General features: G+C 43.5%; 2 protein-coding genes across 7 annotated transcripts in view; one reads left to right on the top strand and one right to left on the bottom strand.

Moving 5' to 3' along the window:
- LOC147269175 (protein TANC1-like) overlaps positions 1–3,286 on the top strand; it is a 46,570-nt gene extending 43,284 nt beyond the window's left edge. Inside the window, exon 30 of the mRNA XM_086180581.1 lies at positions 39–3,286. Coding sequence (XP_086036707.1) covers positions 39–1,389 — 1,351 coding nt within the window. The 3' untranslated portion in view covers positions 1,390–3,286. The remainder of the gene's footprint in view (positions 1–38) is intronic.
- Positions 2,675–15,257, bottom strand: wdsub1 (WD repeat, sterile alpha motif and U-box domain containing 1). Of its 6 annotated transcripts, none has more exons than XM_086180608.1 (13): positions 14,629–15,257; positions 14,273–14,418; positions 12,646–13,057; positions 11,694–11,881; positions 11,525–11,611; positions 10,433–10,526; positions 9,539–9,703; positions 8,267–8,373; positions 8,086–8,103; positions 7,099–7,125; positions 6,542–6,721; positions 5,271–5,405; positions 2,675–4,149 (listed from the first exon to the last, which is right to left on the bottom strand). In XM_086180608.1, the coding sequence occupies exons 3-13, from the start codon at positions 13,041–13,043 to the stop codon at positions 3,998–4,000; spliced, it is 1,551 nt and encodes a 516-aa protein (XP_086036734.1). In that variant the 5' UTR covers positions 13,044–13,057; positions 14,273–14,418; positions 14,629–15,257; the 3' UTR covers positions 2,675–3,997. The 6 variants fall into 6 exon arrangements, with proteins under 6 accessions (XP_086036734.1, XP_086036742.1, XP_086036717.1 ...); XM_086180616.1 differs by having other exon boundaries at positions 9,539–9,579; positions 9,670–9,703; positions 14,273–15,255; XM_086180591.1 differs by having other exon boundaries at positions 14,273–15,257.
- Between the last annotated feature and the right edge of the window lie 43 nt (positions 15,258–15,300).

The raw sequence follows: 15,300 nt of genomic DNA, 5'->3' as shown, positions 1-15,300 counted from the left end.
TCTAAAGTTCCTTTGTTCATCTTCTCTGTCCTCCCCAGGCAGTTTGCTGCAGCGCTGGCAGACCTCCACGAAGCAGCACGACTCTGCCCATCCAATAGAGAGATCCGCCGCCTGCTGGCACGAGTTGAAGAGGAATACAAACATCATCAGAAGACATCCGGCAACAACGCAACGCAGGGTTACAGCAGGGACCCTCACAGCCACCACCATTCAGCCACAGAGGAGGAGGACATGGATGTGTTTTCACAGGGAAGTCTGGAGAGGCATGTCCCTGAGGAGCACCCCGATGCAGAGAAGGACGAGGAGAGGGAGGACGGCGAGGAGGTGAGCCTGCAATGTGGAAAAAGCCCAGAATTTTGGCCTCTGAATCCATACGGTCCAAACAGGACTCTACCTGGAAGTGTGGCTTTTGGTTTAGCCGATCAGTCGCCATGTTTCCCCCAAGAGGAGTACGTACAGAACCAACTGTTCATGGACATGTCGGAACCGGTTCCTGCCATCAACAGGCAAAACCAGGGCAGCAGGACTCATCACCACTGCCACTCCCTCCAGTCGGGGGGCAGAGTTGGGGGCAGGCCTCTCTCTCTCTGTGGCCCCTCCAGTCCTCTGCCAGGCAGACACATGTCCACCTCCCTGAGACCAGCACCAGTTCTGGGAATTGACATCGGTCCTGGATCCGCCACTGAACACTCTGGACTCAGCCCCACAGAGCATTTTCACCCCATGTCCCCCAACAGCTCGTCCCCACCCGGCCATGTTCCAAAGTATCAGCCTCGCTCCTCCAGCTTCTCCAGGGGCTCTGATAGACTCGCCACACACTCTGTGGCCCTGGATGGTCTGGGTCTGGCTCTGGGCTCTGGTATGGAGGTGAGGAGGGAGGGAGGTGGAGGAGGAACAGCAGGCTCTAGAGGTTCTAGTTCCAGTCAGGCTTCTAGTGGGAACCTGTCAGACGGCGGCAGACAACAGGTACCGGACGCACCATGCCCCATCAAGAGCAGTGGTAGTTTCAAGGCAAAGCCAGAGCTGAAGCCCCGCCCCTTCATGGGGGTCATGGATAAATCTGTTAGAGTGCAGGGCCAGCAGGCCCCTGGCCTGGGCCGACAGGGGCAAGGTGGAGGCTTGGAGAGTTTCAGTATGTCAGTCATGGAGTTCCAAGGGTTGAACAATGAGTTCAAACGCGCCTCATTCCAGGAGCATCAGGCCAGCAGCCAGCAGCAGAGCCGGGAGTTTGGAGAGCGCCACCACCAGCGAGAGGCTAGAGCCACTCTGTCATCCCAGCTACGCTTTCCTGACGGGAGGCACAGACAGGCGAGCCTGACAAGAGACAACCCAGTGCTGCATATGGCGCCCATCAAACCCAAACGCTCCTTTATAGAGTCTAACGTCTGAATAGAGTTGTTCAAAGCACAGATTGGAGCGTTTTTCTGCTGTTTTCAACAAACCATGTCCCACATAAGGTAGCAAGGGAGACTTCTGAGAACTGCTTCCCCCCCCCCCCCCCCCAGCCTGTTTGTAGAGTTCTGCTGCGGCGCTGCATTCACAATCTAGAACCAGTGTTCAACTCAGGCTACGACGCTTCTGCTTACATGTTTACAGCTAGCACACTAGTGTATTCAAGAAAACCAGACATACCTTAATTAAATAAGTCGTCTATTGTCTCAATTTTATTTATTATATCAAATATACAAGTCTGAGAAAGCTTTGTGCACGAGTATACAAACCCTCACGGTAGTTGCAGGATATGACCATTTCTATTGTTGAGTGTCTTTTAAAAACATTTATATTTGTACGGTGTACACTATATTTGCAGATTATATATATATAAATATATATATATATATATATATATTTCCCTCTACGTGGTTATCTGTCAGCATTGCAGCCTTCAAAAGAAATGACTTTATGTACTTGAGATGCTTTTTCTTGGTACACTTGATTAAAAAGAAAGCACTGTACATGACATTGTTCTTAAACTAATATTGAATTGATCGCTTCAATATTCACAGTATCCGTTATTTATTTTTGCATAGCAGAGGACATATTCATATGAAGTGTTTATTGGTTCATTTGGACACAGAGACACATGCAGCTGAGGATTAAGAGAGAGAGAGAGAGACGTCTTACATTGTTCTATGTCCATGGTTGTCATCTATCCTTCTCAGAGTCATGCTATGGATTACACAATCAGACCACTTTACTATTGTGGTACAATAAAATGTTCATGGCGGACTGGATTTACTTCTTTCACAGTGCTGTTCCTGAAATGTGTCAGGGTCTATAGGAGTGGAAGCAAATCTCACCAAGGCGTCACAAAATATGAATGCTGCTAAAACCTCCTCACTCACACAAGAACTTGCAAGAAAAATCCATATCTGCTGAAGCAGGGCCGTGTGCAGACCACAGGAAAAGTACATAAACATGGTGTTGTCTTTTCCAACTGCCAACAGAGCAAATAGTGGTTCAGTAAGACGAGAGACATATTTTCTTGATATTAAAGCTACAGTGCATCACTGTAGTGCTACTTCCTGTTAGGCCTTTTAAACTTGGATCAAAAGTTTAATCATGTGGCTCCTCAAGACATCCCAAATGTGATCAGACCAAATTCTAACTGGTGGGTTTACGTGACACTCTTTTTAAAAACAACCAAAACAGGAAGTGGTCAAGTGATGTAATGTTCTGCAAAACAGCTTTAATGGCAATTCAAGAAAGTCCCTGTTCATGTGCTTCATGGAGAATTGAGAAAATTCTGAAAACAAATAAATAACGTGATGTTCAGGACGATATAGTAAATCAAAGTTTAGGGGGGAAAAATTCCCCTGATTTACATCAGCGAGTGTTCAAAGCAATTAATATGATGTCATATGAGACATTACAAATTTGATTAAGACAAAGTAAAGATTAAAGGCATGAGTATGAGAGCAGTATGGGTTTTTTGAGGTGTTAGTGGTTCATTAAAACACGTTATTTAAAATAAGCTGCTGTACTCACGCCACCTTGTGTTCTGTGTGAGCAAATTTAAAGGTACAGTGTGTAGAATTTGTGATAGATTATTGTCAGAAGTTGAATTTTCGGAAAGAGTTTATTGTAATAATATGAGCCCTTTATACCTCCATAGGGAGGAGTCCTCCTCCACAGAGCCTGCCAAGTTGCATCTACAGTAGCCCAGAATGGACAGACACCTTCCTATTTCTAGCACTAGCTTGTTCTCTTATTTATTTTGTTTTTCATATGTTTTTGAGTTGTAAACAATTTAAACAATGTAGTAAAGTGTTTTTTTATTCACCTACATTTGTAACTGAATGCTTTTATGCAATGGCTCCACCTGGGGGGGGGGGGGGGTGTCAAAATGCTCCAAGTCCACGATTAATTTTGACTGATTCAATTTACGATTTAATATAACTTACATTTTCAGCACTGTCAACTTTGCTGCTGTTAGTCGATAGAATCAAGATTTGTAAAGATAGAAAGTAAGGCGATTTTTAAAAAAGAAGTAATTGTGGGACTTGGATAAGTAGAGTGAGTTGACAGCTTCACTAGTGATGTTCTTACAGAAGGTCCAACACACTGGTCATTTGATGTAAATACACTGTCTGTAAAGAAAATGTAACATCCTTAAGTCAGAAAGTAAATTATTACATCTACATATACAAACATATACCAGATTTAGTGGCATTTTTCTGAAGAACTGGTAGACCAAACCAGAGCTTTAAGTTATGAATGAAGAAATGAGAGCGGTTGAAAGGTGGGACGTGTTTGCAGGCAGATGTTGTCTTGGTATGTCGTTAGTATTTCTAGGTAAATATAGATGCCTCGTCATCTTCCTGCACCCTCCAGCTCAAACGCATGATGCAATCACATAAATAAATGCCACCAGGTAAACACGCACATTGCTTCAATACCCGGTTGGCACAAAGGAGGACACGCCAGTACCTGAAATGTTCTGGTTCTTGCTCACTTCAGGGGAGATATTTGGGCAACAAAAGAGTTCTTAAGGTTTCTACTGGCTCGTCTTCCATCGAGCGATAGCCATCTTCAGGGTGTGGTTGGGGGTGAGCAGGGTTGTCAGTAGCGGGAGGTTGGTCATGGGGCTGGAGCGGTTCTTGGTGTGGATCCAGCTCTCGATGGCCTCTCTTTCATAGGAATATCCATCTGACGGCACAGGTGCAGAACACTCAAGTTACATGGGTGAACATGAGAACATCAGCTCATTTTCAAGAGAACGCTATGTAGAGGCTGTGTTTGCGTTGTGACACTCAGCAGCCTGCACCAGACCACAGTTTAAAGAAGCAGTCTGGAGGATCCAGAATGAACTCATTCAAATGCTGACTGTCGTGTTCTAAAAGTTCCCACGAGAGAAGCATCACCTGAAGAACTTTTTTTTGACAGACTTACAATGAGCTCTTCGTAGCTACACAGGCAGTGGGTCCACATCCACGGGAGCTGATTGGTTGCATGAACATGGTCGTCCACAACACCAGAACCAGAACCATTGCATTCTAGTTTACTTTGATTACGGAGTTATATTTTAACACAAGTTAAACAAGAGGCTCCAAATTCCAAAAGGAAAAATGGCCTTTAGAACTTGGACAAACAAGACGAAGCGTGGATTCATATGTTGTACAAATCATGGTGATGTCGTTTGGCATGACCTTGATATGATCATTGCTACTGCACAACAGTAAGGTCTAAGCTGGGAGCAGCAGCTTCAGACGCAGCTCCTGGAGTGAGACCCTGCTCCTCTCCTATTTCAACTTTTCCCTGTCTTGGCCAGTCGGAGGCTCATAGTGTTTTCCTGTGGGGATCTATTGGTTCGTGGGAAGTTTAAGAGCCTAAACATTTGACAAATGTAGGACCAAAAACATAATAGGGTCTTTGCCTGAAGTACCTTCAGGCTCAGGCCCTAAATATAATCTGTCCCGCAGTTCTTCATAGATTCTCATATGGGAGCGGTGAAGAGAGGTGTTGTAATCTGTAGCTTGACCACTGGACGTCACTAAATCTGACACATTGTGGACGTTAAGATTTCATGCTGCTTTGACGTTTTTGGGAGTTAACACCACAACTTACGACCAACAAAATATCCTTCTGCATCAAGACTGGACACTGGCTTCTGGTCATCCAACATCACAACTTACATCGGAGCAAATCTCAAAGTCTGACAGCGGTAGCAGCCAGATGGGTTGCCTATGTTCCATTATTCAGTGCTATTCGTGCTGAGTGGAAACACTGAGAGGAGGTTTGGTGAGCGGCGAGGAGACGTGTAAGCTCACCGGCAGCAATGACCGGCTCCCTCATCAACTCTCGGGTGATAGGACACAGGAACTCGTCAGGAATACCTGAACACAGCGACTCACTCTTCAGCTCCTCCACCTTCCTCAGAACTTTGCTGCGAAGGCCCACTGACTCTGCACATGCACAAACACAGGAATTTGGAAGTGTGTCCGAAACAAAGACAGACTAATCATTATTGTGTCGTCTCTCATTAAAGGAGAACTGCTGGGACATCGAGTGGAACAATGTGGACTGACACACACAATGATGAGAATATCAATATCCAGAATTTGAGCATTTGTTATTCAAGTGTTTAGCACTTTTCACTCTGGGATGGCAAATGTGAGCGTGGGTGAGCGTGAACATGGTGGGAGCCAACCGTGTCTGCTGACTGTCTGTCCAAATCAAAGTTGAACAGCGAGCAGCCACTCGAGTGCACATTGGTTGAATACTGTTGTTTTAGTAATACTTGGTGATTTTACAGAGCCCGTCTGTCAGAATAAGCATTTCAAAAATGTAAAAACAAAAACTGAACCGTATTAATAAAAGAGAACACTCAATATTCCTGCTGGTACGTTCGCTTTTATTATACTGATTCTTTAAGAGGAAGTATTGATTTCACTCCCATCTTTGAAAAATGCTGATCCCTCTTTCATTTATTTGTGCTGGATGAAATATGATTGCTAGTTTAGCTAAAAACAAAGGCTGCATGCTAATGGGCTGAAAGCGAAGCCCAAAGTCACGGCTCTGCGGCTGTGGAAACTGACTGACAGCGACTGTGGGATGATAATGACGGCACAGCAGCACAACAAACATTTGCTGACAACTACATGACGAATACAAGTCGAGCTGGTAGACTGACATTGGCAAAGTAACTCAGAAATATGCCAAAAATCTGATATACCACAATTTCCAAGACTCCAGACTGACTAGGAAGTAACCAAGAAGTTCTAAAAATATGACCTCACGGGAACTAGTGTTTTGGGGATTGTGTTATATAACTGATGAAGTGCTCCAGATTAAAGTCAGAACTGCTGAAGCCCCAAAGCTCAGTGCCTTTTTAGTGCAGCCTAATATTATGTAATCATGCTGAGTAAAACCCCCATCAACACTCATTCACTCCTTCACCCTTTCTTTAATGGGCCTCTTATCCATGTAAATAGATGCAGAAACGTTAATCCTAACATGAAGCCAGCGGTGTAAGTCTGTCTTTACATGTACTCATCAGGGCGGTGAGAGGAAGCGGAGCTGAGGACGTGACGATGCTCACCTATGTGCAGCTCTGACGCCAGTGTTTCTTTGGTGAGACTGAGTAGCTCCGTTCCGTCTATGTTGTTGGCCTTGAATCTATCCACCAATCCCCCGAGCCCTTCCTCCACCAGCCACACTGACACGTCCTCCTCTGACCAATCGGCGACCAGCAGCTTGGAGCGGCCCGCTGAGGTCGTCCCTGAGAGGGTGAATCAAATCAAGACGGTCAGTCCTTTCGCAGCGCCTTTTAATAATGTCCCAGTGTTCCTCATGCAGAACTTTCTTGGCATCCTGCTGACTATTGATCAAAGAGCTGTGGCTTTAATAGCTTGTGTCACTTTATAGATTCGCTCTGAGGGCTTTTTTTTTTTCGACGTTTTCCGTTGACACAGGAGGAAACTAGAAAGGCGGGCGGGAGCTTGTACTTTGCAGACAGAAAAACAAGGTTAATGCTCAACGCTGTGACTTGGCACCTGCTCATTAACAAAAGTGCATGGAGAGTCACATTTAGTGAATTTATTGATGTAATGCACTCAACAGTATTTTCTCACTGGTGTCACTGAGTGAAGTTCCTACCTTGGCTTGACGTCAGCGCCGACTCCTCTGGAAGACAGAGAGGGAAGTGTGAGTGCGTTTGTGTCCTCCACTTGATGACTTAACGAGTTTAACACTGATCTCCTACTGCTGAACGGCAACTACTTAGGATTTCACTCAAGATTTATAGAGACATCTACACACAACCTTCCAAACTCTTAACTGTTAAAGCGCTCACAAACAAACCCTGAAATAACTGAGAGAAGCTGAATATCATTATCTCAGCTAGGAGAGTCAAATTTGCACTGTTAGTCAGCGGGACTATGCAAAAACTATGAGGCCCATTTTTTCCCAAACTTGGTGGAGGGTTATAGAATGGGTCACAGGAGAACCTGTTCACCTTGGCTGCCATTTAGTCAAAGCGCCACCTGGTGGCAGCACGAAGAGCCTTCTTTGTTTTCAGCACTCAGATGGACTTCTCCTAATGGGTGGAGCAGAGCCATTTTAGATTTGGTCAGAAACATCTCAAGAAGTTTATGATTGGTTAGTGTGAAAACTGGTGGTTTTCATTACACTTCGTCACCATGGTGAGGCGGAACAGGAAACAGCTGGAACTGGACTCCACATGTTCAGATCTTTTTGATGTTTGACCTACTGGTTAGAGGAAGTTAACCTGACATCACAATTAGGCTGCAGTTATATTCATGTGGTGTACAGCAACATAATACATAGTAAGTATGTATTCTCTTGCGCCACCTTGTGGTTGCAGGAACTAATATTTACACCAGACTGCATGCATTGCTATGCTCCTTCAAGCAAAATCCGAATATCCTCAGGTGTTACCTCGCTCTCACTCTTTGAACAACCACACACGGCTCGTCGCTGCTCACAGCTTTGATGAGGCTCAACTCTTGACTTGCTGGCGCTAAGCGCAGTGTTTTGTCTGCATTTGGCTTTCTAAAGGAAACCCTCGCTCTTTTTACGACGGTTTAATTTTCAAACATTTTTGAGGATGAACAGAAAACTCACCAGGCAACGATTTCCCATCTTTTAAATGGAAATGAGGTGCAGTGAAGTAGGTGAACACAAAAACAGAAGACAAAAGAAAACAAATCATTAAACTACAGATGTACACTCCTGGAGGGCTGTGTGTGTGTGTGTGTGTGTGTGTGTGTGTGTGTGTGTGTGTGTGTGGCTGTGTTGCACCCACCATGGCCGCTACACCCATCCTCCACCCTCCAGATGTTAACCGTGTTGTCCATAGATCCTGTAGCAATTAGTGGTGAAGTCGGAGAGAAGGAACACGCCGTCACGTACCTGCAGCAGACGACAGCGCTCACCTGAATACTGGTTTACTACTGTGGTTGATTTCTCTGTGTTGTAACATCTGGGAGTAAAACTCCGTCAGTGGTTTCCAAACCTAAATATGTAGCTGTGATGGACACATTGTGAATCAGAGGGCTGAGTCTGTGATGGATTAATGTGTCAAAGGTTGAACCAACATCTAAATAATGATTAAAATATTTCATTTTTTCAGGGAAACAGGAACAACGTCGATGAGGACACAAGCTCGGTGGCTTCAGGGACAGTAGAAAAGCATCCCCTCCACTACACTCGTCTAGTTGCAGTCTATAATTCACATTTTTAACATTTAAACACTTTCCTTTTACTTGCCTCTCTTTTTCTATAATTCCACTTAGAGATTTTCCAAAATGACTTACAGTGTGCTCTTCTGAGAGGAAGTGAGCCTTTCAGTCACAGGTGAGGCTGAGTGCGATCATTAGGCAGCGGCTTTGTTAGCGTCCCAGCAGGAGAGATGTAGTAGTAACTGTCCTGCCACTTTCTAAAAGAGCGTAATACATCGTATGCTGTTTCTAGAAGAGGATTTTGCCGTCTAATAGCTGCCACATAAGCCTGAAATATACTGCTCATGGTTTATTTCACTAAACCAACTGAGATATCAAAAACATCATAAAACCTGAGAGGAAATATCTCAGTGTGAGGTCCCATCAAATGCGTCAAGTTAAGAAAACATGTTAACAGAGCGGAGCATCTTCCCCAGAGATGGTTATTTAAGAGCTTTGTTAACGGAACAGTTGCCACAGAAACTGTGTCACAGAATTCCTTTAGATGATTTTCACAGAGAACATCAAATGAGCACGTAGAGGAGTAAACACAAGTCCAGGCAATATGTGAAGCAGTATTCCAATGTCGAAATGTGAAGATACATTAGAACGCATCATCGAGATTTGAACAAAAATCATTAGAACACTGACGTTAGAGATGTAATGTCAAGACACAAACATGTGAAATTATCCCTTCAAATAACAAGTGAACAGCACTAACTGCACAAGGCATGGCGCCTGAGAGGACGAGAGAGAAATTATGTGTAATTTTTAGAAATTAATACTTATATTGACAGTCAAAAAAAATCTACAATAGTGGAACAAATTCTGCCACATAAAAACACATGAAGGTTTACCTCTCATGTTGGTTCAACGTGTAAAGTAAAACAGCATTTTTCTGGAAAGACAAAGTGTAGTCAATTATTTGAGAGGTAGAATTTCTAGCACAGACCGAAACTAAACGACTAAACAAAGGAGGGGTACTCACTGCATCATAGACGGTAACCGTTTTGTCCACAGAGCTGAAGAAAATAAAGATAAAACTGTCATCCTGTTTGAAAATAATTCAGTTTCTAAATTCACAAGATTATATTCACTCAGGGGGAATGAAGTGGTCCGTGTCTCCCTCCAGTGGCTACAATGTAGTATTGCACCCTCTGGTACCACAACAAGCAACATTTGACATCTGTTTCATGATCCCACATTGATCACTTCCTGAATTTTTTTAGGCAAAGACATGGATGGAAAACTCGCATGATTCAATTATGTAGCAGTTTCCTGTTAATTGTCTTGAGGAAACCGAGATGTTAAATTAGACGAGTTCATAGGAACGCAACGTTCGTCTGTAACTGATGCAACGAATGCAGCCACCCAAAGCTCACACAGGTCATTTTCTAAAGTCAGGACTTGAAAATTCCAGAAGTATCCACCAAGACCCCTGTAAAACTAAATCCAGTTTCTTACTCTATGAAATACATCTGCCCAAAATGTTAGGGGGCTCTTCCTCAGACCCAGGCTCCGCCCCTCTAACAAGTGTACAGAGACTGTTTCACCTACACAAGCAATGTCAGAGACTGAGTAGTGATGGAGTAGTGACTAGCATTTGCTGAATACACCTGAACCATGCAAGACCAGCCTCTCAAGTTATGCTAGACAGACCCATCAAACCAACTGGACTACAGGGTCAAGTGTACTCCGACTCTGGCCCGGGATCCTAGTGTGAGAGGTTTCGTTGTGATGGCAGATCTTACCCAGAGACAAGCAGCTGTCCATCTGAGGAGTACGAACAGGAGAGGACAGGAGCTGACTGGCCAGTTAATGTGTGCAGGAGCTGCATCCTATAGGCTACGAGAGAGAACGGACAACCATGGTCACACACACATTGGTGGGATGATTCTTCTTCTTACTATTATCATCATCATTATCATTGTTATTATTGTTATCATTATTATTATCATCATCATTATCATTGTTATTATTGTTATCATTATTATTATCATCATCATTATCATTGTTATTATTGTTATCATTATTATTATCATCATCATTATCATTGTTATTATTGTTATCATTATTATTATCATCATCATTATCATTGTTATTATTGTCATCATTATCATCATCATTTTCATTATTATTGTTATCATTATTATTATCATTATCATCATCATTATCATTGTTATTATTATCATCATCATTATCATTGTTATTATTGTTATCATTATTATTATCATCATCATTATCATTGTTATTATCATTATTATTATCATTATCATTGTCATCATTATCATCATCATTATCATTGTTATTATTGTTATCATTATTATTATCATCATCATTATCATTGTTATAGTTATCATTTAGTTGTACTTACCCGATTATTATTATTATTATCATTATCATATTATTATTATTATCATCATCATCATTGTTATTATTATCATTATTATTATCATCATCATTATCATTGTTATTATCATTATCATCATCATTATCATTGTTATTATCATTATCATCATCATTATCATTAACATTGTTATTATCATTATCATCGTTAGCATTATTATTATTAGGGCCTGAGCCAGATTATTATTATTATTATTATTATTATTATCATTATCATTATCATCATTATTATCATCATTATCATTATCATTATTATTATTATTATTATTATTATTATTATCATTATCATTATCATCATTTATTATCATCATTATCATTATTATTATTATTATTATTATTATTCCATCAGACCAGCAGGATCTGATGATGTGACTGTTGGAGATGTGACACAGAAGCTAACTCTGCTACTCAGGTGCAGCAGGGTAGAACAGGTTTACCTCTGGAGCTCAGCTTGTTCATCACCCAGAGCTTCAGAAGACTATCTTGGCCACAGGAAGCTAAATGAAACTGCACAATTTGGCTGCCTGAAACAAAGCAGATTCAGAACTCAAGAGTCACACGTTTCCCTCTCACATACATCTGAGTGGACACAAAGGCGGCTCTCACCACTGAGGATGCCGGGAGCGAAAGTGCAGCAGGTCACTCCAAGGTCGTGGGCATTCTTCTCTGCGTGGAGCTGGTTCATGTCCAGGTCCCACAGACGCAGGTCTCCATAGGTGGAGCCAGTGACAAACACCTGGCTGCAGGGGCTGAAGGAGCAGGCCACAATTGTGGTGTCCTTCACCGAGCCGTGCCTTCAGAAACACAACCGACCGCATTAAGCTCTTTTGTTGCAGATATTTTATCATTGAAGGCGGCACAGTGCGCAGTGGTTAGTACTCTCCCTGTTCCTGTGTGGGTTCTCTCTGGTACTCCAGCTTCCTCCCACAGTCCAAAGACATCAAGAGGGGACGAGGCTGATTGATACTCTAAATTGACTGTAGGTGTGACTGTGAGTGTGAATGGTTGTCTGTCTCTATGTGTTGGTCCTGTGATGGACTGGTGACCTGTCCAGGGTGAACTCTCGCCCGTAGCTACTGGGATAGACTCCAGCCCCCCCCCCCCCGACCCTTAACAGGATAATTTTCGCATTATTGTTAATTAATTTATATTATTTATACAGAAGCATCTTGAATGCCTTGTACTAAAAACATCTCTTGTCTTCTCTAATCCCCAATACATTATTGATGTTAGTTATTTATTAATACAGAGTAGAATACCAATATCATAGTTCAGTTCAACAGCAAAAAACATCCTCTTATGAAAATGATCTCATAATAATAATGTAGCCGATTCATTCTCTGTTGATTCCATTCATGGATTAATTGTTTCAGCACAGTTGGATTTTTTTTAGACTGTTAAAATAATTACAATCCATCAGTGCACTAATACGTGTCTAAATAACTTGGAAAATGGAAGCAATTATAAACGTGGTAATTATTGAGCCAAGTTGACACCAAGGTTGTGATTTAATTTGTAGTCAAAATTAATGTTTGTCATCGGGTGGGTCGGCGTTCACCTGTGCAGCTGTTTGGAGGGGAAATCCCACAGAGCCAGAGTGCCATCAGAGCCGCCTGACACCAGGTGGGCGGAGTCAGGAGAGAAGGCACAGATCCTGACGGGGCTGCGACCAGGATGCTCCAGGACAGCCTCGATCTCACCTGTCGCCATGGACCAGATCACCGTGGTTGCGTCTGTGGAACATGAGGCCAGGAACTGTCCGCAGGCGCTGAAGCAGCAGCAGTGGACGCTGTAACCATGTCCGGTCAGCGGCGAGAAGGCGAGTTCTGAGAAGTCCCGGCTGTTGTATACTCGAACTGTTTTGTCTCCGGAGCACGTGGCTAACAGTTGTGCTGAAAAAGCACAACTGTTGACATCGTCACGGTGGTCTTGTAACGTGCAGATCAGGGACACCATTTGGAGGGCCAGTCCTGACGTGCACAAGGAAGGAAGGAAGAAATACGTTAGAGAATTAATCTTTAAATCCAAGTACCCAGAGACGTGAAATACTAATAACCTGTCAAAGCCTTCAGGATAGATGAGGGACAGCAGAAGTTGACTTCATAAATAACTGACATCATAAATCATAATCTTCCCTCAATCACAGCGGGGGTTTTGAAGTCTTGGATACTTGAGGACAGCTTTAAAGAAGTAAAGAAGACGCACATTGACAGACAACCCTGATTACACGAGACAGCGCAGACGGATCACTCACTGGTTTGGTGGGTATGGAAACAACGTCCATCATCCCAGTGTGGTGTCCATTCTTACCAGCCCCCACCAAACTAAGCACTGATGGACACTTATGACCTTCATATAATATCCTAAACTGATTAATGGTGAAAACACAATTAGGGATTCTGAATATTTGAATAAGATGAAAAGAAAGTGTATAAAGAGTGATTTAAACAATCCATCCATCCATCCTGTTAGGGTCATGGGAAGGGGGGGGGGGGGGGGCTGGAGCCTGTCCCAGCATCTACAGGCGTGGTTCACCCTGGACAGGTCACCAGTCCATCACAGGACCAACACATAGAGACAGACAACCATTCACACTCACAGTCACACCTACAGTCAATTTAGAGTATCAATCAGCCTCGTCCCCTCTTGATGTCTTTGGACTGTGGGAGGAAGCTGGAGTACCAGAGAGAACCCACACAGGTACAGAGAGAACATGGAGACTCACACAGAAAGATCCTGTGCTGGAGCTGGGACTGGAACCCAGAACCTTCTTGATGTGAGGCGACAGAGCTGACCACTGCACCACCGTGGCGCCCGATTCAAAAAAATATCCATATTTATTTTTCCTACTGTCTAAATTATTATATTTGGGCAAATCAGACTTTACTGAAGGCAAAATTTGGGCCCACCTCTGAGCAGCTCTACACTGATGGGTCCCTGTTTGGTTCAAGTTCACTCTAAGAGAGGGGAAATAACTTTCAGGAAAATATAATAGTAATACTAATGGTAAGTATGTCTTTAAACCATGTAAAAAAAAATAGAATATATAAAAATTATTCGTTGAGCTCGCTGCTAACTTTAGGTTGAGTTGCGAAAAATAATTAAACACTTTTGAAGCAAACGGCCATAAAATATCAAAGAACCTGGTGGTTTTTATGGTATGTGTTTGACTCCAGAATTCCCACCTGTATAACTACTGAATGTGGGATCTCTTTCTTCTTCTTTGGTGGCTCCTGACTCGTTACAAGTACGACTGGACGGCTCTTCAAGCGTCAGACAGCCTCTTCACCACCATCGTCATCACTACGCTTGTGACGGAGCAGGATTCCTCCTTCAACAACGAGGGAACAGTGGCACCGGATCTCACTAGGACGCTTCACGACCCCCGAAACTCTGCAGAGGTGCTGGCGTGCCTGTGTCATGTGACCTGGGTGCTGCACCGGACGCACTGATACTTACAATGTTAGCTGGTAACTTAAATAGAATCATAGAGGGGAAAACTAATCTCTCAAGAGTTGTGCTGTTGGATGTAGAAACGTACCAGCCAGCAGAGGTCTGGTAATATCAATGTCCACTCGAATCACAGAATTCCTGCATCCCGCCATACCAGCTGTAGCCGAGCCTCCACGATGAGAGCTCTCGCTGCTCCTCTCTACATGTTCGGACGATATCTGTGGATACTTGGAACTTTACATGACTTTCGGTTTCTCGTGGTTGTTGTGACGATACCAACACGGGTTCGTTCGTCCAGGGTCCCTGGGATCCATCAGCTACGGATCAACGACGATGGTCGGTCACTGCCTCATCAGCCTGCAAGGAACACTCGCGCCTTCTTTACCCACCTGTCACTACGATGTACTGCAGCTTTCAAGCTCAATATGTACCTTACACCAGCGACGCTGTTCGAAGTGCTCGGTGTCGGCCAGCAGCAGTGAGGCTGAAGCTAGCGACGCCACGCGAGGCAGTGGCTGCCTTCATCAACGGGTCGTGAAGTTACGTGTCTCACCTGCGGTTGGAACTAACGGCGATGAAGCTGCTCGACGATATTATGAAAGCTCCACGGTATTTCAGCTGTTTAACTAACTAAAGCAGAGTCTTTTGTCTCTCCTCGCTGTGTCGTCCGCTCAGTTGTTTACTTCCTGTTACAACAGCTGACCGTGACGTACTACGGGTGACGTCACCAGGTTGAAAATCGAGTCCCGAGGCGCGACTT

The sequence above is a fragment of the Aulostomus chinensis genome, chromosome 2, assembly GCF_037954235.1.
Source record: "Aulostomus chinensis isolate RoL2024-O1b breed Wild chromosome 2, RoL_Achi_v1.0, whole genome shotgun sequence".
Lineage (NCBI taxonomy): Eukaryota > Metazoa > Chordata > Actinopteri > Syngnathiformes > Aulostomidae > Aulostomus > Aulostomus chinensis.
This window is presented reverse-complemented; position numbering and strand designations above follow the sequence as displayed.